This window comes from Dermacentor albipictus, chromosome 1 (genome assembly GCF_038994185.2).
Source record: "Dermacentor albipictus isolate Rhodes 1998 colony chromosome 1, USDA_Dalb.pri_finalv2, whole genome shotgun sequence".
NCBI classification, from domain to species: Eukaryota; Metazoa; Arthropoda; class Arachnida; order Ixodida; family Ixodidae; genus Dermacentor; species Dermacentor albipictus.
In genome coordinates, this window is record NC_091821.1 from 134,328,327 (window position 1) to 134,353,628 (window position 25,302).

At 45.4% G+C, this 25,302-nt stretch overlaps 1 protein-coding gene across 4 annotated transcripts in view; it reads left to right on the forward strand.

Moving 5' to 3' along the window:
* The window catches only part of LOC135896064 (alpha-tocopherol transfer protein-like), a 51,988-nt gene that overhangs the window by 9,924 nt on the left and 16,762 nt on the right, over nucleotides 1-25,302 (forward strand). For 2 of the 4 annotated variants that reach the window (XM_065424396.2, XM_065424393.2), the window contains exon 2: nucleotides 24,910-25,065. In XM_065424396.2, coding sequence (XP_065280468.1) covers nucleotides 24,954-25,065 — 112 coding nt within the window. In that variant the 5' untranslated portion in view covers nucleotides 24,910-24,953. Of the gene's footprint in view, nucleotides 1-4,280; nucleotides 4,405-11,218; nucleotides 11,608-24,909; nucleotides 25,066-25,302 lie in introns of those variants that run through there. The other 2 variants (XM_065424395.1, XM_065424394.2) reach the window with 2 other exon arrangements.

Here is a 25,302-nt window from a genome sequence, read left to right on the forward strand (position 1 = left end):
ACGATGCGCCTCGACTCACGCAACAATCATGATTGCTAGAGACTACTTGGTTCCAACATATATAACGATTGACAACCTTAGAGCACACATTACCCAGTCACTATATTGCTGCATTGCCAGCCCAAAGACCTCAACCCGCATTTTCCAAACTTGCTGCGACACATCAAGGCTACCTTCCGTTGGGCTTTAGCCAGCAGCAAGACCACTGTTACCCCTCTGGAGCGTACGACAGCCACAAGTACGCCTCACGATTCCGGGAATTACGAAGAAGACCCGTCAATCAACAGTGGCTCTACGTCTGTTCACACTGTCATTACTGAACGAGACATATGAACAAAGCACGCAGATTTACACTGATTGATCTTTCTCAGCCACCAGCTCCACAAGCGCTGCCATCATCCCCGGCCTTACAAGTCACAATTACGTTCAAAGTGTTCCATATAACGACCTCTACGGAAACAGAACTTGCCGCTCTACGGGCCACTGCTAATCCTACATTGAGGCTGTGGATTCAATCGAACTTCTTCCGTCATGATGCAACTTTACTGTGCCGCCTCTGGTTAGGGGTGGCTTTTACGAAAGCCTACTTATTCCTTATGGGAATGACCGACACACCGATATGTGACTCGTGCAAATGGGAAGAGACGATCGCGCACGTGTTGCATTTTGTAATCTCTATGAAATTGAACGCGACGTTCTTCGGAGGGTGTTAAGCCCATTGCATAGCATACCATTTTCAGAGGCTAAGATTGTTGGATCATGGCCCCACGCATCGCAGGCTCACAAAACGGAGCGGGCACTGCTACGTTTCAGAAGACCTATGCGCCGCCGGTGCCAGACGACCTAGCTACGCGCCCGCCTTGGTTGCTCAGTGCCTATGGTGTTGGGCTGCTGAGCACGAGGTCGTGGGATCGAATCCCGGCCACGGCGGCCGCATTTCGATGGGGGAGAAATGCGAAGACACCCGTGTACTTAGATTTAGGTGAACGTTAAAGAACCCCAGGGGGTCGAAATTTCCGGAGTCCTCCACTACGGCGTGCCTCATAATCAGAAAGTGGTTTTGGCACGTAAAAACCCCGTAATTTTTTTTCGCTACGCCATTGACCATCCCTTTAATTTGGCTGTGGTCCGAAGCAAGTTCCTGGTGCGAAATATACCTGCGCGCGCACTCTTTCGATGCGGTGCGAGCAGCTAGAGCCGGGATTTTGAAACTTTCTGTGACTATTCCATTGCTTTTCGCGTTTCGTGCGTGATCAGAGAGGCGCATCGGTCGCGTTATGAAGGGGCTTTTGTTATCAATGTGATCAGTCGGCCTTGAGAGACGGAACGTTGAAACGAGAGGAAGGAATAGCTGCAAAGCTGCGAAGCCTTTCGTTGGTGCTCCAAAGGAGGTTAAAGAAAATTGAGTTTTTATATAACCTCCTTGGGTGCTCCTTCCGTACCATTATCAAGGTGATGCGCTGTCTCTTCAGGTTTGCGACAGGCAATGCAGTTGCTTTCAATCGGCTTATTTGAGGGCGCCGCTTTATGATGTGGGTGGGAGCACAGTCACATGGTATTTTTCATATTTAGTGAGGTTTCTTTGCCAGTCGGAAAAAATTGTACGTAATTAGTACGTCGCTGAAAACACCACAGTTAGAAATCATTTGGTGGTACGTACAAATGCCTCATTGACACTTTTTGATAATTACGACAGTACTTCTCGAGTTAGATAATTAATTACAATTACCGAATTAAATCTCCGTAACAAAAGAATTACTGGCGGCTGCTCCACTGTACTGGAAACAATTAATATGCACTAGGTTTTCACCGAGTAACGCAATTGCTATTTTTTTAAAGTCTTGGTGCATGATTGTTGGGACACCCTGTATACACCCTGGACACCGAAATGGGGCAAGCCGGGTTCACTCAAAATGAGAATCAACTGCAGTCATGCGTAGCAGCGCTTATATTCGGACTCACGGAAAGAAAAAGAGAGAGATACTGCAGTTTCTCCGGAAAGGCGAAGCAGTATTAGTGATAGCAAAGTATACAACAATTACATGAAGGAAGGTTACACCGACGAGGACGCCAGATTGTGGTGCGAGAGAACTCAGGCTGTGAAATTGAAACGCTTTCTACTATGAGGTCTTGTATTTTCAATTCAATTTCAATTCGGTTTATTCATCAGACGGTACTGGATGGCTAAAAGCTGTGTAGACAGCTTGACAGAGGCCCAAGTAGCCGTTACAAGGCAGATACAGCGAAACGGCAAAAACGAAACAGTTAACAATACATGAAGTGAATATTTAAGCATATATGCAGATAAACAAAACCGACTAATAGAATTAATATAAAATGAAAATAAAAAGAGTGCATCATCAACACACAAGAACCAGAAATACGAGGATTATATATATATATATATATATATAATCCTTAATATATAATATATAATCCTATAATATATATATATATAATATATATATATAATCTTTGTATTTGTTCAGAAGTAAAGGGAGATTGTGTTGCAGCATTTGTAGTTCGTAATTTGTGCGATAACTTGGGAGAAACCACATGTCTCTGCAGAATTTATTTAACACAGGCCTGTGCACACATAATCTTGCCGTTTTTTCTAAGTACTGCCTAAATATTTTATTTGAATGATAAAAAGACGCCAGGGCACGATAGTCATACATGGTTTTTACGCGAATTATGCGGAAGTTTAGAAAAGCGCTCACACTAGATTAACAATATTCAAAGTTTTCAATCTGTCGTACAACTTTTTTTTCCAATATTTGAACTTTCTTTATGTTTGTTTTAGTCGTTGTTAGCCAGACCAAACTACAGTAATTAATTCGAGAAGCAAACATTGCGTAATATATTTTGATTTTAATGTTTAAAGGAAGCGCACGACAACGCGACATCGCACCACTGACGGACGCGAGATTTTTGCATAGGTTGAAAATGTGTGAATCCCACGTACGATTTGAAGATAGTGTTACGCCGAGTAAAATGAGTTCCCCAACTATTTAAATGTCATCATTTCCGCATCTAATGACGTGCCCTAACCTCATAGCATTGTTTCTGGCTTGAAAGAACATAACTTTTGCTTTTGCAGAATTAATTTTATGCGAGTTTGATGAAGACCAGCTGACAAGCTTGTCAACTATATGATTGCAGTCAACTGCCAGTTTGGTCGTGTCAGGACCAGAAAGAAGCACGGTGCAATCATCTGCCTATATAATGAACTTTACTGTCGAATCAATGTTAGTTATGCTATTTATGTAAACATTAAACAGAAGCGGTCCCAATACGCTTCCTTGTGGTACGCGTGTCGTTATTGTTAGTAAGGATGATTTGTGCTTGCCGATACATACGTACTGGCTTCTGCTGGAAAGGTAAGATCTAATTAAAGATAAAGGTTTACCACGTACTCCACATATCGATAGCTTGTGTTAAAATGTTATGGTCAAGTGAATCAAACGCCTTTGAATAATGGATAATAATGGAATGACTAAGGCTAGAGTTATCAGTTTCTTTTTGATGTTTATTAGTACGAGTTCTTTCAATTCTAATAATGCTGATTCTGTTGATCGTCACTTACGAAAACCACGTTGTGATTCTGAAAAAAGCTGTAACCTCTGAAACTCTTACGGCCATTGACGGCCTTGTATTCCTATAAGGCCCTCAATACCACGAAGTTTCTTCAAGCGGAACTGCTATTCAAGATTGTTTTGTATATATATATATATATATATATATATATATATATATATATATATATATATATATATATATATTTCATCGAACACTTTCAAAAATTTTTAAATGTTGCCTGTGGCAGATATCACACGTCTAGTTCATGAGCTGGTGTACTCGAAGCGGCGGACAATACTTGCACAAAAAAGTTAGATGCTAAATCAATTAATTAATAAAATTTCACTAATTATTTTTTACTAATTACATTATGGCCCATGTTGCAAGTTACAAATTATAGCCGTTGAGGTCGCAGGATCCACTTGCAACGAATTTTCAAGCTGACACCAGTTTCGAGATATAAATACCCTAACTTTGCGTAGAAATGCCGGACATGCCCGTTATTCAGCAATGTATAAGCCTCACCAGTTCTAATCTCACTAAGGCCGATTATGTCCCAAACAATGTCTGATAGTTCCTCAAGGAGTCCTACTGAGCTAGCCTCACTCGACAGAGTTTGGCAATTAAAGGTTGACAGGGTCCGTTTCCATCGGCGGCCTGTCCGGACCCAGAGATTCTTAGCACCCTCTGCTGCGTTACAGGTCTGACCACCGCCTTGGTCAGGTGCTCTGCAGCTGCTGGGGACTGAGGGCCACGGGTTAATTGCACGAATCATTCGGGAGGTAGTGGCCGACTACTGCACCAGGGAGGCCAATTCCTGTTCTGGTGAGGGAGTGTCTTTGTTGAAGCTTAGTGGGCCTTCATAATGTGGTTGTACCTCTATTAATATAGCCCCACTCGCTTTCGGCATATTTTGCCGGTGTCAGGCGTCACTCCAAGCCTGCAGATGTTGTGCACTGGAGGAGGTGAATTTCAAGCTCACCATCATCAAATAATAAAAAATAAACTTATAGACGGGTTCGAACTTCCGACTATGGTAACCGAGCATTCGACATAGCTCAATCAGATAATCCCGTAGGCGGCGAGGCTACCTTATCGCCGACAAGTACAGCTCAGAGGGCCCTATACGCGCCTAAAAGCTTCTTTGGTTTATCCACGATCCGCAGGTTTCTCAATATAGAACGATATCTAAACGGTTCTGGCCATGTAATTCCGGTATCTGACGTGTGCAGGTGGCCGTGAACTCGGCTAGGCAAACCATACAGGCGTACTGACGACCTTTCACCGTTGCGAATACATGCTCGTGATGCACAGGAGTACAAACGGAAACTCGCGAAAACGAATATAAGTGCAAATGCAGAAGAAATAAATGAACTCAAACTACTGCGTTTTCTTTTTTCTTTTTTTTACTTGATTAAAATCTATATTTGACCTTTGCAACTGTTGTCGTTACGTTATCTTTTCTTAACGTTTGCGTGACACTGCAAACCTTCTCATCACTTTTTTATCTTCCTTAAGCGCCACAATTTTTTCTTCTTCTCTTTTTCTGGGGGCGGGGGGGGGGGAGGGGGGGCTTTAGCTAGAAAGACAGCGCGAGGCATGTCGGTAGAGTCAGTTTAAGCCCATTTAGTATATCTCAAATGCCTGAAAACATGCTTAAATTAACCGCAGTAGGCGGGTTTCGCTGATCTCGGCAGGTGGCACGGCATAGTATTTCTCAATGCTTCCAACAACGTGGTTTCGGAGTCTCCCGTTTAAAGAACCCCAGGTGGTCGAAATTTCTGGAGTCCTCCACTACGGCGTGCCTTATAATCAGAAAGTGGTTTTGGCACGTTAAACCTCATAAAAAAAAAGAGTCTCCCGTACGCAAGTGGCCATGAACGCGGCTAGATACACGATATATTTTCGGCGAACTTGAATAGTATTTAAATGTAGTACGAAAAAAAAGAAGATAAGAAAAAAATACTTTCAGCGCTTACCGTAAATTCTCTAGTCGCGTATGGAGGGAGGTACAGGTTATGAAATATGGCTCTCAACGACGCCTCACGCAAACACTTCTCCCTTTTGTTCTGTGTACTACGCAGACAAACAGCAGTGGTGCACGCAAGGTAACCTGTAATATCAACTCACTACTCCCGTGTTAGACTAAACGTTGAAGAAATTAAGCTTTCGCTGTCGACATCACCGCTAATTTTCGTCAATAAAAGCAGCCAGCACGGAAAGCTTTGATTACATCGGTTCCCACAGTGCGTGGGATCTGCATAATTTTCTTCTTTTTTTTGTGCGTACGTCCCCATTGCCAATTCTGCTCGTTTAGAAGTGGTACATTTACTTTCTTGAACGCATCGGTCTTGCCCTTTCTCTACACGTGAGTCGCTTCTCGGTCTGTTTATTTCGCTTTTTTTTTGCCACGAACCTGATTTTACAGCACGTATACACTCTAACAAAAAATAAGACCTTCACTTTAATTTGTGCTTGGTCCGAAACAAGTTTCTGGCGCGAAATATAGCTGCGTGCACACTCTTTCTATGCGGTGCGAGCTGAGCCGAGATTTTGAAACATTCTATGCCTATTCCGTTGCTTTTCCCGCTTCGTGCGTGGTCAGAGAGGCGCTTCGGCCGCGTCACCAAGAGGCTTTTGTTATCAATGTGATCAGTCGACCTTCAGATACGGATCATAAATGTGAGGTAGAAATGAGAGGAAGGAATAGCTGCGAAACCGAGAAACCTGCTGTTGGCGCTTCTTCCGTACCATTATCAAGGTGATGCGCTGTACATGCGGCTTAGCGACAGGTACATCAATTGCTCTGAATCAGCTTATTTGAGCGTGTTGCTTTATGATGTAAGGGGGGGGGGTGCAGTCACGTGGTATTTTTCATTTCTCGTGGGGTTTCTTTACCAGTAGAAAAAAATTGTGCGCAATTAGTACGTCGCTGAAAACACCGCAGTTAGATGTCCTTTGGGGGTACCTAAAATGCCTCAATGACACTTTGATAATTACAACAGTACTTCTCGAGTTAGATAATTAATTGCAATTACCGAATTAAATCTCAGTAACGAAAGAATTACTGGCGGCTGCTCCATGGTACTGGAAACAATTAATATGCCCTAGGTAATATGCATCCCCCCTCCCCCTGGAAACATTATAGCTTGCCGCCTATGTTGGTATGAGTTGTTAACTTCGGTTCCGAACAGACTGCCCTGCAGTTCTCAGGCATATCCACTACGGCAAATAACTCTGGGCTTTCGGTGGTACAGAGCTTTAACTGTTATTAATGATGTCGAGCGAGAAATCGTGAATAAACATTCACTGACGCTGGAACGACAACCATGGACGCTGATCTATTTTGAATATAATGCCGATCTGTGAAGATTTATTTCCTGCCACCATGCTTCTCGTCAAATAAAAGCAAAACGAGTTGCGCAGCAATCAACGGGGGGGACTTCGCATTTTACAGCGAAGCTGTTAGCCTCTATAGTTGGTCGGGATTTTTCGTGCCCGCGTGCGCGGTGTTCACACAAGAACAAGCGGCAGCTGGAAGGCTTTCTGTTTGAGTTTCTGCGTCAATGAATTAGGTTTTGTCGTACATTCAAACTTGAACCCGATGCTATCATGTCTGCAGATTTCAAGTCGTACGCGACGAATTTTCTGACGCATTTTGCTTTTAGAAATTCAATTAGTTCAATAACGCTCTTGCTCTAGGCGGAGGGCCTGCAAGAATGAGGATGCATTTCGTGCTAACGGTACCACCATCTAGCGGCCGCGGCCACTCATACAAACCTCAAACGGCAGCTGAAAAGGGGCTTCGTCTTTCAGCTTCCGCGTAACATATTGATGTTTTCTCGTATATTCAAAATGTAATCCGAAGCTATCGTGTCTGCAGCTTGCGTGTGTCGTACTTTACGCATTTTTTATGCTGTCGCGAGTGTAGCTGAGAACGTTTTGTTGTCGACAGCGGATGTCCGTCATGGTCCGTAAAGATGTGAAAGTGGCGACATGGCTAAGAATAATAAAATCATGATAACATGTCATCACCAAGAAAAAAAAAGAAAGAAGAAAAAAAAACGGGCAATGACAAACTCCAAAACGAATAAATATTCGCCGGCTAAAGAAATGCACATCCAACGCACAGGTTGAAATCTATGTGAAGCGAAGCTTTAGTAAAGCGGTTAATTAAAGGCTTTGCAACTAACGGCAATGCGTACAAATGTGTTTACTTTCATCATATGAAACGTGTAATCTCATGGAGCGTTTATGTTTATCCACCAGAAAAATCATAACTTTATTGAGATGGTATTTTTTATGTATACGCTCCAATCGTTCACAAGCAACACCGAAATGCGAACTCCAAATCAGGAGGATGCACAGCGTGAGACACACCGGTGTCACAAGGACGAAAGCGATGCATGATACTAGTCGAGGAAAGAACTGTGAAGACAGGTGTATACGTATAAAAACACGATACGTATCAATTGACATCTAGGGATTCGGTGCCTCTTGTGTCACAGTGAGATTCACCATTATGAAGGATTGGTCGAGAACAGATACAACCCCAGTGACACATGCCAAATAATTAAATAAAAAAAATAATGTAAATAATGGAATCCGTGAAATTTAATTTACAACATGTTGGTGCGCATTAGAGATGCCTGTCACCCGACATTGTAAGTCCAGGTTTCATGTAGGAATCGTAGTGGGACATGCCCATTATGGAGGATCGGCCAATAATGGGCACACACGCAGTGGCACATACTGAGTGGCTAAATCAAATGAAGTAAATCAAAGAATCTGTTAAATATAATTTACAATTTTCATAGCAAATCGGTGTGCATGTCGGCTCAACCTTGCCTGTGAGCCGACATTGTATGTTCAAGTTTTATGTAGAAGTGTTCTGTTCTTGTTAATGCTGAACAGAGGTAAGTTTAACCAAGAAAGTTTTAGTAGCAAGCCCTTGTGAAGAACTTTGTCGAAGGCTTTCGCGAAATCTAGGAAGATTGCGTCAGTTTGAAGCTTAGAATCAAGGGTCATGTGCAAGTCATGGACAAAAATAGCTAATTGTGTTTCACAAGATAGGTTCTCACGGAATCTGTGTTGAGAAGGATAAACGAAATTAATAGAGTAAAGAAAATTCATTATGCAAGGATAGATTACATATTCCATGATTTTGCGTTGGCACACTTGTTAAAGAGATGGGGTGGTAGGTAAGGGGTGATTCTTTGTTACCTGATTTGAAGGCCGGAACGACCTTCCCCACCTTCCAATCGCTAGGTATGCCACTTGTTGAAAGTGATTGCGTGAACAGTAAGGATAAATACACTGTAGAAGCATGCCGAGTGTTTTTTAAAAGTTGGCTGGTGATTTCGTTAGTACCTGCAGAAGATGACATCTTAATATTCTCAGTGATACAAGCGATGCCGTGCGCAGCGAATGTGACTGGCGGCATGAGCGATCTTAATTGGTTGGCCAGTTGGGACAGATGGTGGCATATCAGTTTCGTTGGTAAATACGGATGAGAATGAAGTGTTAAATATATTTGCACATTCAACGTCGCTCACTTCCTCGCCGAGTGTGTTGGTAAGTGGGATGTAGGCACATGATCAGGGTTGAGAACTTGCCAGAACTTTATGGGGTTATTGGTTAGGACCTTCGGCAGGTCAGTTTGAAAAAAAAATGCGCGTTTGGCATTACTAATTGACTGCTAATAGTTTGACTCGGCTTTGTAGTATTAATTCCATGCACATGCGCTCGGGTTTCGTTTTGCTGCGCGCAAAAGTCGTTTCTTTTTGTTCTCAAGTGTTTTCAAGAACTTTGTGAACCATGGTTTGTTATGATTGGCACGAAATGTAATGGTGGCAATGGATTTGGTCGTTAGTTCGGTGATTTCAAATGAAATGAAATCTTGATTTTAAAGGTAAGCCAGTAAGCCAATTGATCGGTCGTGGAAACCTTTTTCGAAGTCTGGAAATAAAAATGGCCAGGCTTAGCTTGGTTAAGCCAAGAATGCGTTGCATATTGCGCGGCCGCGCAATATGCGGCCGCGCGCGACCGCGCCAGTTGGGGCCCAGCTTTTCCTCCGTGACGTCACGCGCCGGCGCAGCGCCCCTAGCGGGAGGAGCGGGAGTCAGGTGGTGGCTGCGGCCGCGCGCGACCGCGCGAGTTGGGGCCCAGCTTTTCCTCCGGCTGTCGTGACGTCACGTCACGTGGTTGCACTCAAGGTCAATGGTGGCTGCCCGGCCGCGCCCAAGGGCTGAACTGAGTGATTGCAATATGCAACGCATAAAAGCAAGCAGTTGGTTGTTGATTTCATTGTAATTGCCTTCGTCGTAAAGGCGAATCGTTTTGTGGAACATTTGGCGCCATTCCGGGATGAAGGTGAAAGGAGCATGTAGAATTTTGTGGTCGCTAACTTCGCGGAGATAAGTAAGATTTGATCAACTTTCAGGGTGATTAGTTAGTATAAGGTCCAAGATGTTTGACGAATCACGTACGACGCGTGTAGGTTCTTTTACTAACTGGATGAGATTTAAATTTAGACAGACGTCAAGGAAGTTAGTTATTTCTTTATTGCTATTTGGTGTTAAGTTCTGCCAGTCAATAGCCGGAAAGTTAAAATCACCAAAAACAATATATGCGTACGTGGACTGAACTAATGCACAGAGCTTTGCGACTCATGTACTGTTGGACTGTATATTTTTTATTCATCCAGTGTTGTACTGAGTGCCATATTTCGTGTCGCTATTCTCCCTTCTTACGCAAACTTGTTTCCTTTGCCAAGTGACAAGGAGTAGCCGGTGCCACCATAAAGGCGCCAACCTCTCCTAATATTCAATTCAATAAAAAAAAGAATGCGCGCTTTGGTATGTGTAGCAGTAAGTTGATTTAGGCTATCATTTAGGTTATAAGAAAAACTTGGATTGCTGTGGGGAGGTCTGTAGCAGACACCTAGTATGACGGTTTGAGGTGCGGAACGGCAGATAACCCATAGTATTTCAAGCTCTGATCGGATGTTAATAACAGAACAAGTCAATTGCTGGTTAATGGCAATTAGAACGTACACCTCCTCCTTCGCATGGAGCCCTTGCGGTCCTTGCGAAAAACCTTGCGAAAAACATTAAAATTAGGTAGATCGGCAAGAACTTCAGTATCAGTGACGTCATCTGTTAGCCACGTTTCAGTTAGTATAAGTCTGTTACTGATAGATGATGAAACAAGATTGCAGATGTGTCCGCGCTTGAGGAGGAAACTGCGTATATTTGTGAAAATAATAGAAAAAGAAAGATTTGGAAGTTTACCACGAGGGCTGCTACAGGGAAGTTCAGTTACATGACGATGAACCGTATGCTATGAGATTTCTTTTACTGTCTGCGATGACTCGTCGAATGCGTACCGCCTATAGAACCGACGAACCAAATCTTGTGGTTTTAGTTTTGGCATATCTAACGAGATGCTTTCGCGCATCTCGGACAGAGCGTGAAAAATCCTCCCCATTGCTGTAATCAGTCCCTTTAAACTTACGGCCATTAGAAAGGATTAGCTCTTTGGTTTTAAAAAATGTAAAGTTGTCTATTATTGGGCGAATAATGGCACCCAAGACGGTGAGCCCGTTCAATTTCTTTAGGGTCAATACTTAGATCTATGTGATCACGGCAGAGGCTGAGGACTGTTTTTTCAGATTGGGCGTATTTTTCCGATACATTGTTATCTGTGATATTATTGTTACGTTGCGAGCGATTTTCGGTGTCATCCAGGCGGGCTTCCATTCCTCTGATTTCTTTGGCTGTTTGGGTGGTGTTAGTGCAGATCGTTTCCATGTCGGTGCGTAATGTTACCAAATCTCGATAGTGAGTTTATAGGTCGGATGATCCGTTACTGAGGTCAGATATAGCCCGTTCGGTAGTTGTTAGGTGGTTTCTAAAGCCTTGAACCTCGGTGAGTAGTTGTGACTGACCATCAGACAGCTTCTTTAGTTCCGTGAGTACCGTGTCGGCACCTGGGTTTGACTCGACTTCGCCAGCCAACAACAACAAGGTACGTACTACATCAGCACATTCATTAACAATGGAAAGGCAGCCCTGTGGGCTCGGTAGCTGAAGGAGACAGGAGTCGCTTGATTTTTTTGTGAAAAGGCAATACTGGTTACTGAACTGCGCAGCGTAGGCGAACGGGTTTGATGACTGCATCGTGGCACAGCCACCGAGCCCACGGAGTGCCGCGCGTGGGTGATGCTGCTTTAAGGTCGCCTCTTCGGTTGTTGCCGATGACGGCACGGGAATCCGGGGGCAGTTGAGGAACAGCAGCGGTGGTGCTGCCGGACTGTCCGAAGCTGTAGACAGCTGACAAGGGCCGGCGGTACACTCGAAGCGAAGTGGTTCGCTGGGAGCCGTGGCATCGGAAGCGGCGGGAACCAGAGCCAGGAACAGTATCTGGATGATGAGTGGGGCAGATACCTGGGCAGCGAAGGTGAACGGGTGTGAAGACTGCATCGTGGCACAGCCACCGAGCCCAGCACATAATAATAGTAATAATAGTACTAGTAATAATAGTACTAGTAATAATAGTACTAGTAATAATAGTAATGCCTTCATATTCCATCCCAAAGATGTGAGAGGGGGAGAGAAAAGGCTAGATATCCAGCTTGACGGGCTCTCGCCTCCCCGATACAAATACATGATGCTGATACATGATACGTTTGCCGTTTCCAGATATAATGCTGATATATCATTATATATGATTATTATACTGATATAAAGTTTCGCAAGAATAAAGTGTGCGTTGGGGAAATCATGCTGTAGAAATGTCAAGGTTCTAAATACATTGCAGCCTTCGCAGGAAATGTACGAAGTTCCCCAAACCGTTGGCGCATGGGGCATGCGAGCATTGACTTAAATTTGAATTTTGTTAAATTAAATAAGGGCGTTTCACGCGCCAAAACCCCGGTCTGATTATGAGGCACGCCGTAGTGGGGGATTCCGGTATAATTTTGACCACCTGCAACGTGCACCAACGTGCACCTAAATCTAAGTACCACGGGTGTTTTCGCATTTCACCCCAATCGAAATGCGGCCGCCGTGGCCGGGATTCGATCCCGCGACGCGTCGTGTTTAGCAGCCCAACACCATAACCACTAAACAACCGTGGCTAGTCTGAAGTTCGTCGCTGTAAGCAAGCATTTCTCCTCGATACTTTGTACGCATATTATCGATACCCTTTGCGCTTACTAACTGTAGAAAATATCTGCGTTCAGAACCTGTGCCTTAGCGCGACGCGCGGTGGTGGGGAGAAGGGTACACAGGAACCAGAAATGTTGCAGTATTACTGTTGGGGAACTCTGCTTCGCTAACGTTTGGGTTTCGTTTCATTACATTTCATTGTTCTTCCTTGAGGACCCTGTACTCGGGGTATTACATAAGGGGATGGGGATACAACATATACAAACAAGTGTTACAATGCATTCAACTCTGTAAATAAAAAGTTACATCTTGAACAAATTGTGAAGAGTAGGTGATGGCAGCGACTTGATCAGGTAGGGCATTCCAGTCTTTAACTGCTCCGTTGAAAAACGAGGCTGAAAATGTATTTGTGCATGTATGTGCTTGTGCTACCTGCAGGTCATGTCCAATGCGTTGTGACAGGCGCGTTGTAGGGACATCGTATGGTGGGCGATTAAGCGTCGAATAGTAGAGCCTGTGAAAGTGGGAGAGAGTGGAAATGCGGTGACGAAAGGATAGAAGCGATAAGGAAGATTATTTTTTTCAAGTACGGTATGCTGGTAAATATACCTGGTGGCGCGATTTTGAACTGCCTCGAGGGCTTTGGTGAGATATGCTTGATGCGGATTTCAGATATAATATGCGTACCCAAGTTTCGTTCTTACCAATGATTTACAAGCTTAACAGTTTTACATGCAATGTTGCGAAGCGAAAATGACGTTTTAGAAATTCCAATGTTTCGTTAGACGATGAAATAACATTAGTAAAACAAATTATGGGGTTTTACGTGCCAAAACCACTTTCTGATTATGAGGCACGCCACAGTGGAAGACTCCGGAAATTTTGACCACCTGGGGTTCTTTAACGTGCATCTAAATCTTAGCACACGGGTGTTTTCGCATTTCGCGCCCATCGAAATGCGGCCGCCGTGGCCGGTATTCGACCCCGTGACCTCGTACTCAGCAGCCCAACACCATAGCCACTGAGCAACCACGGCGGATGAAATAACATTAGTAACGTGCGCGTTCCAGGTTAGGTCATTAGCCTAGTAGACACCTTAGTATCTATAATATTCTACTAATTCCACGGTGACGTCACCAATCTGATAAGAAAAGCGAAGCGGGCGGTGCCGACTGGTAAATGAAACAAGTGAGCATTTATTAGGCTTGAGTGTCATCACCCTGTTAGATATGGAGCTGTTTCCTGCGATTACTTCGAGTTCCCCAGACCACATCGGATTGCAGCACAGCTAATTGAGGAATGCAGAAGCAGGAAAGCGCATTCCAGAGGAGCGGCCGAGCAAACAAGTTTAAGGCAACAAGTTCACGTGCCAACAAGTTCGTGCGCCGCCGGGATTAGCAGGTGGGCATCCGACAATGGAGCATGAGCAGCCCTCCCCTTCTCCTCGTTAGAAGTGCATTGCCAGTCTGCGAGGCAAGACCACAGAGGGCCGCCAGGTGTGACACCGCGACACGGGCGCCTACCATTGGCTGAAAGTGGCGTCATCGGAGCGGACTCTCCCATTGGTCAAAGATGACGTGACTTACAGTGCTCGAAGGGTTTATAAGAAGCCTTCCAGAGAGACCTGAGCATGCTGGGACATTCCCTGATTCCCGGATTCACCTCTCTCGAACTTCTTGCCGCGGGCCGCAGCGTCCGAGTTGCTGCTGGCCCGTAATGACTGTACAAATGTTACTTGTCGCTCACCTCTCTGTACATAATGTAGAATAAATCCCTCCCAAGTTTGGGTTTTCATCGCGACGTCCGTCCTTCAACCCCTACATCTGGTGGCAGCGGTAGGATCGCCTCCGAATGCATCAGCTGGTGGCAGCGCTACGTATCAACCTTCGTCGAGACAGATCCTAAGGAACCGGGAAGAGCGAAGAAGAGAGAGCCTTCGTCGAAAGAGGTCCGAAGAAACTGGGAGTAGCGAAGAAGGAGCGAGCCTTCGACCCAGGGAGTCCGGAGGAACCGGAAACAGCGGACGAATGAACCGGATGGCAGGGGGCTGCAACCGTAAGTGAGCGCGTGGTTTTTTTCCTTATGATTCGCCAGACTCAAAGGTTGTGTGTTCAATTTTGATAGTTCTGGGAATCGGGAGTTTGTTGCATTGTGTGTTTGCACAAATTAATTAAGGAAAACAGTTCTAACCACCTGTCGGGGCAGCTGCCATGGATCTTAGAAGGTTGACGAGGTTGGACTTGTTGTTGGTGTGCGACGATTTGGGAGTTGAGGCGGACGAACGGATGGAAACGCCAGCTATCGTAAAAGCGATTAACGATAGTGGCAATGATGATGAAAGCATTAAGCTTGCTTGGGAGGTGATACAGGAGCCACGGCAGCGGGAGCGTCGTGTACGTTTGCGAGAGCGTCGTGAACTTAGGAGTAAGCGTCAGCGTGAAGAACGCGAGAATGAACGGAAGCATGAGCTTCAAGAACTTACTCTTAGGTGTGAGCTTCACGATCGTGAGAATCAACGTAAGCTTGAGCGTGAGCAAAAGTATGAGAGAGAGAAGGCAGCACTGATCAAAGAGATACAGTATTGTGATCAATTATTGGCACAGAGACAACGGCTGTCTGAGAATTCTGTACGTAGTACAGAGCGAAAGAGTGAGGCAGCATCGAACGGATTTTCGCCAGAAGCCGACGAAAAGAGTAGTGCCTGTGAGAGTGGCTGCAGATTCATAAGTGAAGGGAAAAGGCTAGCTGCTAACGATGCCTTAGTGGCAACAGAGGCCGTTAAAGGCCGTAGTGAGAGCGACGAGGTGCTGTGCCAACAGATGACTGTAGAGACAGCTAGGCCAGCTGCGAACAAATTGGCACAGTTACCGCGCGTGTGCGTCGCTGGTAATGTTAGCGAGGTTGCTAGCGAAGAAAAGGGTACTTCTGACCCGACAGAAGCGAGCACCCATGTCAGGCCAGAGGTGCGTGCAGAAGTGAAGTGCGAGCTGGACGATGCAGTTGAGAATAGTTCTCGGGGTGGCGAGCTCCGTAGCTCACGAGAGAACAACTGCATTGTTCAGGGATCGGTGCGGCTCTCCGCCAGTCTAGATAGCCTAGAGAGGGATGGTTCAGTTAATAATCATTCGGACTGTGCGCGTGAGACAGCGATCGATACCGACGGGCTGTGTGCCGATGCACAGCGTGAGCTGGGCAATGTAGCAGAGGGCAGTTCGCAAGAGTGCGAGTTGTCTAACTCGAGTAAAGCCTGCTGCATTGTGCCAGAGTCGGTTGGGCTGTCCGCCAGTCGAGGCAAAGTGAGAGTAGATTTAAATGTAAATCACTCAGACTGTGCGGGTAAGAGACCGATCCGGGCCGACGAAATGTGTACCGGCCAGCACGAGGCACGAGAAGGCGACATGAAGGCGAGTGCAAAGAGAAAGCGCCGTAAAAAGAAGCGCGGTAAAGACCGAAAGTCGGTAATTAATGTAGCGCCGCCAAAAATGGCGAGAAACCCAAAAGGGCAGGGCGCGAGGAAAAAGATGCGGTCGTCTCGGACGATGTTGACGCATCGAGAATGGTCGAGCCACCGGTCAAAGGGGGACCGCGAAGAATGTTCTGCACGGACGCGGACAAAGGGCACGAGGCTGTTAAACTCCTCGTCGTTCCGTAGTTCTTTTCACAGCTCAGCGTGCAGTTCGAAGAAACGCAAGGTGGCAGGACGAGACCAGGTGGGGAGTAGCGACGCGGTCAATCGAGTTCGTGTTGAAAGCAGGGCGCGGGGACGCAAATTGGCAGGAGACCGTAACGTCTTGGGGGAGCTGATCGTGAATCAACCCTTTTGTTGTCTCTCGGCAGCCAGAGTAGCTTTCAGACCACGTCCACCCCGCGTTCGACTCAAAGTATGAGTCAGACGTAAGCGTTTGGAGAGGGAGGCCAAGAGCCCTTCCGTAGAAATGAAGTGTGTTGTTTTTTTTATTTTGAGCATCGGAAAGTTTTCGCGATTTAAGACTGAGATTTCTTTCAATATGTAAACGTATGAGCTTTGTTTGTGTTTTTGGTTTGAGAAGCTCGAGATTTGAAAGATGCGTTTTAAGTAAACATGTAGTCTCGCGAGATGCTCATTAATAAGTAGATAGGCTTTTTTTTTGTGTGTGTGAGTAACCTGAGGGTCAAGGTTATTGTTGAGAGGCCTATCGTAACGCGCGTGTGTTTTATTTAACCTTCTTTCTTTTTAAGTGTTCTTGAATTTTCTAAGGTTAAGCGCGTAGATTTTCAGTGAGTGCATGATTTGCACTGAGGAGCGTTCTTAGTTCCATTAGCGCGTGTCCTGTGTGGACGGAAGGAAGCAGACTTTATGACTGGGTTGCTAGTGTGTGCGAAGGGCAGCCGTATTCTGACTTCTTTAGTGAACGTGCGTGGAAAGAGTTAGTAGAAGACGCATCATTTTAAGAGTTCTGCGGAGTGTTAAGTCCCGCGAATTTAATTGTTCGTTTAAGTCACGTGTCCTAGAGGGACTAAAGGAAGAAACGTGATTAAGCGTAATGAAGAGTTTGCCTACAACGCAAGTACGCGTTCTGTTTAGTGACCACAAGGCTAGTGCGCTTGTGATTACGTACTTGTGAGGTTGACCAGATTGTTCAGTGGCACCAATACGTGCGATAAGTACGCCACTGCGATAGATTGGAAACATGCTGTTCGTGTAGTTAGGCCACTTAAGTTATGTTCGGCTGTTTTCATTTGTTGTTTGCATCGTCAACGACCCTTTTGTTTTGCAACAACAATAGTACTCTGGTCTTGTCGGCAATCGAGGAGAAATGGATAGCTGTTTGGAGGGGTGGTTACAACTGTTTTGTCGAAATTGGGGAACTAAAAGATCAGGGTTGATTTTGACTCAGTAATAGCCTGGCGAGTCAGGGGTGAAGAGCCTGCGCTTACGCGTGGTGCAGCGCTGTGTTGTTTGGTTTGTTTGACGTATGTTCTCCAGGGCCCAGGATCCCGAGGGTTGTCAAACGAGGCTCGACCCCAGTACCCTGCAGCTTCTTTCAGCGTTCCTCATGGCCAGCGAATTGAGTTCACCGGCCATTCAGAACAACCGGGGCGAGGACGAGCTGTTAGATATGGAGCTGTTTCCTGCGATTACTTCGAGTTCCCCAGACCACATCGGATTGCAGCACAGCTAATTGAGGAATGCAGAAGCAGGAAAGCGCATTCCAGAGGAGCGGCCGAGCAAACAAGTTTAAGGCAACAAGTTCACGTGCCAACAAGTTCGTGCGCCGCCGGGATTAGCAGGTGGGCATCCGACAATGGAGCATGAGCAGCCCTCCCCTTCTCCTCGTTAGAAGTGCATTGCCAGTCTGCGAGGCAAGACCACAGAGGGCCGCCAGGTGTGACACCGCGACACGGGCGCCTACCATTGGCTGAAAGTGGCGTCATCGGAGCGGACTCTCCCATTGGTCAAAGATGACGTGACTTACAGTGCTCGAAGGGTTTATAAGAAGCCTTCCAGAGAGACCTGAGCATGCTGGGACATTCCCTGATTCCCGGATTCACCTCTCTCGAACTTCTTGCCGCGGGCCGCAGCGTCCGAGTTGCTGCTGGCCCGTAATGACTGTACAAATGTTACTTGTCGCTCACCTCTCTGTACATAATGTAGAATAAATCCTCACAAGTTTGGTTCTTCATCCCGAAGTCCGTCCCCCAACCCCTACAACCCAAAGATCACGATTGTTGTACGTAGTTATGGTTAAATTGAAGAGCTGCTTGGTTAGCGATGGTATTCACTGCGCGGTAAATAACGGTCATCGGCAAACGTACGCATATGGCAGGATGCGTGCAAGGGTAAGTCGTTAATGTAAACTAAGAAAAGAAGGCGGACGAGGACGGACCCCTGTGGTACGCTTGATGTGACGGATGCAATGTTAGAAGAGTGATTGTTAAATGAGGCGTACTGCGAGCGGTTAGTTAAACATTGCTCAAGCCATTTTAGGATGTCAGTATGGAAATGAGAAAGCTTGAATAAAAGTCGCTGATAAGATATTTTGTCAAACGCTTTAGCGTAATGCGTCCGCGGTCGCACAAGTCTGCCGTTTTTTTTTAAGTTTCCTTTTTTATTGTCCATTGTGCTTTCGTGCTGTTCATTCGCCGCCGTGGCGCAGTGACTTTGGCGGGGCGCTGCTAAGCAAGAGGGCGTGGGGTCGAATCCCAGCCGCGCTGGCCGCATTTCGGTGGAGACGAAAAAAATAAAAGCAGATCCATTGGGTGCACATTGAAGAATCGCACTTGGCAAAAATTAATTCAGAGTCCCCCATTACGCCGTGCCGCGATACCATATCGTTGTCTCGACACGTGAAACCACAGAATTTAATTTTAATGTTCAATTACCGGCACTGCATGCCGATAGCCAGTGGCGACAGTGTAGCGCTCTCATTCTCCTGCTCAAAATGGCACGTATACTCACGACGCCTGATCAGTTCGTAAAAAATATTGCACTTCTCTTTTTACGCTGCGCGTACACATAGAGTACCATTTATTTTTTTCCCCTTTTCTGAATGTTTCAAACTTCTTACCTGGCGAGCTCCTGCCCCGCCCTTTCTTTATGCATATACAGATGGCCGGCCGGAACATGCTGTGGTTCACTTCCTTCCCTTGTCCAGTCTTTCTTTGAATATCTTTCTCCCTCGCTTTCGTTGTAAAAATTAGCTCAATGACGCGGTATAACCTCAACCTCAGAATGCCTTTTGTTAATATCTTTTGTAAATTTTTTGTTAATACTTGTTTGTATTTTTTATTTTTATTTTTTTACTGCATTACTTCTTGTTTTGACTCCACTCCTTTCTGTAACGCCTTCGGGCCTTGAAAGTACGTGAAATAAATAAATAAATAAACTAAGGTTCACCAGTAACATATACAGTTCACCAAGTCGCTTCTCGACAACCGGGAAATATTTGAAGCTGCCCGTCAGCTTACAGCGTTCGCCGACGATCAGTTTGGGAGGCTGGGCACGCACAGCGATATAATGCTGTCACAGACCAAGGTGCATGCAACTGCCTCATTGCGAAAAAAAAGGGGAAAAAAAAGAAAACAAACTGGCGTATATAAGGCAGCGAAGCCATGCGCTCCAAGAACTGGTTGCATCACAGTATAGAGAGGTGAGCAGAAAAGAAAAATCGGGAAGGAAGGAAAAAGTGGAGAAGGAAAGGTAGGGAGGTTAACCAGTTTGGCTTAACCGGTTTGCTACCCTACACATGGGAGAGGGATGGGGGAGATTAAAGATGGGAAAGGGGGAGAGCGTCCCGATAAGTTCTTTATGCTACCAGCACATCGAGTGCCGTCGCGACGCTGACATAGAAGCAATCAACGTTTCTATAATCTACGAACGTTTTGCTTGGTCGAGAATGATGGTGCATGATTAGTCAACGCACACGTGTTTCTTGCGCAGTTTGTGTACTTTCTTTTGCTATTATAGGGTGGACAAACTGATAGCACAGGAAGAAGATTCTCACGGGGCCCGCTGGGCGTACATATTGAAATGAAAATGGCTATAAACTCCCTTGGGCCGACAGCCACAACATGTTAACTAAGGTATCCCCTACTTGGAAGACTGGGCGCCGCGTGCAGGACGGTGTCGAATAACCAGTAAGATATTTAGCAGAGCAAACGGAAGCCGCGAGGGAAAGGACGTATGCAGAACGAACGACGGATAAGGAGTGAAACTTCGTTGCGGGTCAGCTGGTCCATTGCGAAATGGGACTGAGCTAAGGGCACGCAGGAAAACACGGCGAAAAAACGGCGCATGCAGAGTTAAATGTCCGCCCATGTCTTCGTCGGACGTGCGTCCCCGTAGTGCAGTTAATTCGGCTGTCGTCTCGGCGGATCAAGAGCGCGTTTTCTTACACTTGTCCCATCACTTAGCACTATAGGTAACACTGCTTTATGTTTCAAATTACCTTGCGGTCCTATGTTTGAACCACGTAAGTGCCGACCTTCAAACGTGTTAAAGCGCACACAGCATATCTGGTATGAGCATTGCTGCTTGCTGAAGTGGTGAGCGAACGGCGCGAAGACAGTCGCAGGAAATCCATGGAGGATTGATGGGGCCTGTCGCTTCTCCTGCATGACTGCGATGCGACTGTTGTTTTTACTGGCAGTTCGGGAAGTCGTGGCGACGCTTCGTTAAAAACGAGTCGTTGCAAAAGCCAAGCGTGAGAACGATGTACCGCCGTTAAGAAGGTAATATATATGTATTATCTAGATGCGAAAGCGTCACATGCCTCCCGAGCGCAAAAGCCGGCGGCGTCTGTGCAGCGAAGAGACGCTGACTTCCCCCATCCACAGCGAGGCCACGCTGGGTCGCGCTTGCTGGCTCGGGCAGCACGTACCCCTGCAGAGTCTGAAGCATCTACATCGTCGGCGGCCACAACCTCGGCAAACGTGGCCGTGCACGCCAGCACACCGCAGACGAAGTTAAGGGAGCGGAAGAACGCAGCAAAACGAACGAAGAGGCAAGCAGCGAAATCCACTATCGTCGTCAACGTACTCGACGATAGTGGACACGGCGGGCGGAACGAGCATTAACGCAAACATTACTCGCAGCGCAAAACTCGAAGGACCACTCCGCTCCGTTTAATTGGACATTAATGCTTTTGCAGTGGCAACTTATAAGAAATGCTCAGGTGTCCTCGGATTTTCTTTAAATGATATGTTACGTTACAAAGCTGCACTTGGTTTATGGCAGATGCCGGCGGAAGGCTGCAAATTCATTTTGGTTAGCTGCAGTCATTTACCACGTAAAGTCGTGCCGTTTTGCAGCGGAGTATAGAAGCGCTCCAAAACGCCAGACACATGAACGAGACGCGTACACACAAACGCGTAGGCGTAAACGCCCACCTCTCTGAAGCACCAAACGTCGCAACGTGCTGAAAATTGGTCGCAATAAGGAGCGTGATGCGATGGGCAAAGTTACATGCGCGGGTGAAATATTGTTGCGTTAGGTAATGGCTTACCTGAATCTCTTTTGGTGCTGTATATGGAACTGCCACGAGAAAAATATATGCTAAATGTGGCGGTTAGCCCTTCGTGCGAATAGAGTGTGATCCTTTGAAAACGTGCCGGGGAAATATGAAAGTTGGAGGACGTACTGGGGAGCCACAAGGTAAATGACAAAATTGCACTAATTGTGGTGCGCCTGGGCGCTGGTCGGGATTCCGAAACGCTTGACGTAAAAAACTACTGGGTGTACCCAGTTGGCAGTTTGTATATGATAGTGTGTGCTTGGATAAACATGCAGGTGAGGTTTCAAAGTCATGGAGCAAATTAGTGGCATCACGATAAATCTTCGAAATTCCGCGGAAGTCGCGAGAACACCCTTTCGCGTAGCGAAATAATTTTGATATTGTCGATGTATAGAGAACGTGTCGAGATTTTAGAGATAAAATGTATGTATGTGTGTGTGTACGTGTATGTATGTATATATGTGTACGTATGTGTATGTATGTATGTATGTATGTATGTATGTATGTATGTATGTATGTATGTATGTATGTATGTATGTATGTATGTATGTATGTATATATGTATATATATATATATATATATATATATATATATATATATATATATATATATATATGTATATATATATATATATGTATATATATATATAATTGGCGCATGACTGGCCGCTCGAAGCACTTGGCGTGTATTCACGGGCTTCTTTCACGCTCGGAAAAACACTGTTATGTAGCACGTATTGAGCAACAGAAAGTTGTGTCGGTCGGGAGTTTTTCAGGTCGCTGTAAAAATTGTCTCACTGACACTTTTTATGTAACTTTAATACTTGAGAAGTTAATCAGTTAAGACTAATTAGGCGGAATAAAAACAATTGTTTGACTATCTCCAAGCGACGGCAAACATTACCTTGGTTCTATCCAGCTACGTGGAATTCGCATATTTTTTAACTCTGGCTAAAGCTGCCGACATGCCTAACACCAAACGCCACGTAAAACACGGCAGTGCCTTCCCCAAGCGGTACTCTGTAACGATACATATCACTAAGTCAAATGGAAGTAATTTAGGTTATCAGAATGTTCAATTTAGCCTAAGCTTAATGTCGGTGCTCTATTCTTTGCTACTACTGCATGCTGCGACTGAAGGGACATTATATATATATATATATATATATATATATATATATATATATATATATATATATATATATATATATATATATATATATATATATATATATATATATATGCATACATATACATACATACACATATATACATACATATACAAATGAAACGCGACCGTTGCGGCTTCCACTATGCATTAATATGCTCCGCAGAATTTGCGCGGGTATACGAACACTTTAGGCACATATAGAGCCGTCCTGTCGCGTGCGATGAACATGGCAGAACACGACACGATAAAGTCGAGTCGTGTCGGCTTGTAGGACGGAATCTAATGCGAGTCGCAATGACGGCTGAGGAGTGGGATCATATATATATATATATATATATATATATATATATATATATATATATATATATATATATATATATATATATATATATATTATGAGTTTTCCTTGAGCAGAATGGTCGGCGGAGCTGTGGCGATCTTGCCGCAGAGAACGTCTTCAGCGTTCAGATTGAACTATCCGAGCGACAGCATCCGCGAAACCTCGGAGATCGCGTCCCAGAAGGGCGGTTTAGTGCGGTGGGCAAACCGGAAAGAATGTGCATGCATCTCGAAAGTGTGCGTTTCAGAATGCGTGGAGCTTACGCGCTGACGTTTCTCCCAACACTAACGCACCGCTGCCGTTGCCACCGTGAAAGCTATAGGGAGAAGCCTGAGGCAGAACTAATGTTTAACGTCTCAAAAAACGAGCGTAGGTTACGAGGGACGCCGTAGTAAAGGGGTCCGGATCAATTTCTGACCACCTGCAGCATGTAATTCGTTAACGTTCACCTAAGTAGTTCACTTCGAAGCTTTTTCATTCGTAAGTGCCGGTCAGATTCGATAATATGTATCACGATTGACTAGACGTGCTCTTACGAATATTTCTAGCGTAAGAACCTTTCTGTGAATACGGACCCTGGAGAATATGTAAATTTCTGGAGATTGCCCGGCGCTCAAGGCGGTTCGCTGAGGAATATGAGGAGGGGCTTTGATAGTCATACTAACAGCTTCGCTGTTACCTTGTTATCCTGCAACGTTGCACAAACCTGCCGATTTTTTTATTTATTATTTTTTTTTTGACACTGCAGTGGCGGATCAGGTTCAATATTCACAGAACGTCGCTTACGTAAGAACTGTCTCGGATGTTCGCCGCGTCAGCGTATCGTTTCGATATCATGCCGATCACTATCGTAAGTGGCAGGCTCCCAAGCGCCAGTCAATGAGGAAATGCCCTTACGAAAGAGGGTCCCTTTTCACAAAAACTTTTTACGCTAAAATAGTTCATAAGAGAAAGCTTCAGGCAATCCTGACGCTGGACATGTTATTAGCGATGGCGACCAGCCAATGGCAAAGCTCACTTACGAACGAGGGCCTGCCCACGCAAAATATTCTCCGTAGAAGCTGATGCTGACCAGTCATGATGTCAGACATATTATTAGCGAAGGCAGCCAGCCAATAGCACACAACACTTACGAACGAAAAGATTTGTGAATTTGGCCTGAGGTTTCTTGAATGCGTGTCCAGGAGTGTAGGCCGGGGGAGAGGGATGAACCCAGGAAAGTCGTCCAACACCGCCCTTTCGATACCTCTATCAAGCTATTTAGCACACACGTTTGCACGTTTTTTCGTGAAATGAATTAATGAACTCTGTTGGCATTTTGCACATCTGTGAACAGCTTTGCAGGCAGGAAAACCGATCTTCTCAGAGTACGGAACAACGCTTCATTATACAGACAAGCCTTAGCCAAGGCCCCCAAGAATCGCCAAGAAACAGGCTTGCAGGATCACCGATATATACGATTGTCACGGAAACCTATTACAGAATGTCGGTGCATATTTGTTTAATAGACAATGATTTAGTACATTTGATAGCCTCATTCTTCAATGTAATTAAGTTCAAACGTTTCGTGCGTATTCCTATGCGTTTTCACCCAGTGCTTTTATTTTCTTTACGAAGTTACTTAGGATTTCACTTGTGGACTGTTTGTATTTCCAGTGTGCAGAAGTATCACCATCTACGTGTCTAGTGCCGGCAAGATCATGACGGGCACGCCGTTGCTTCCCAAGCTGCGACAAATCGCCGAAGAAGAGCTGGGAGAAACGGACGAGGTCAGGCAGCAGGCTCTGGACGATCTCACCAAGCTTCTGAACGGTCAGCCCCTCACGCTTGTTTCTCGATGACTGCATATATAGCATTGTGCGAATACAGGAGTAAATGGTGGCACAGGTGAATTTGTGCTTTCGCACGCTTGAACTTGTAAACAGCACACTCAGTCAAAAAATGAAACGCGACCGTTGCGGCTTCCACTATGCATTAATATGCTCCGCAGAATTTGCGCGGGTATACGAACACTTTAGGCACATATAGAGCCGTCCTGTCGCGTGCGAT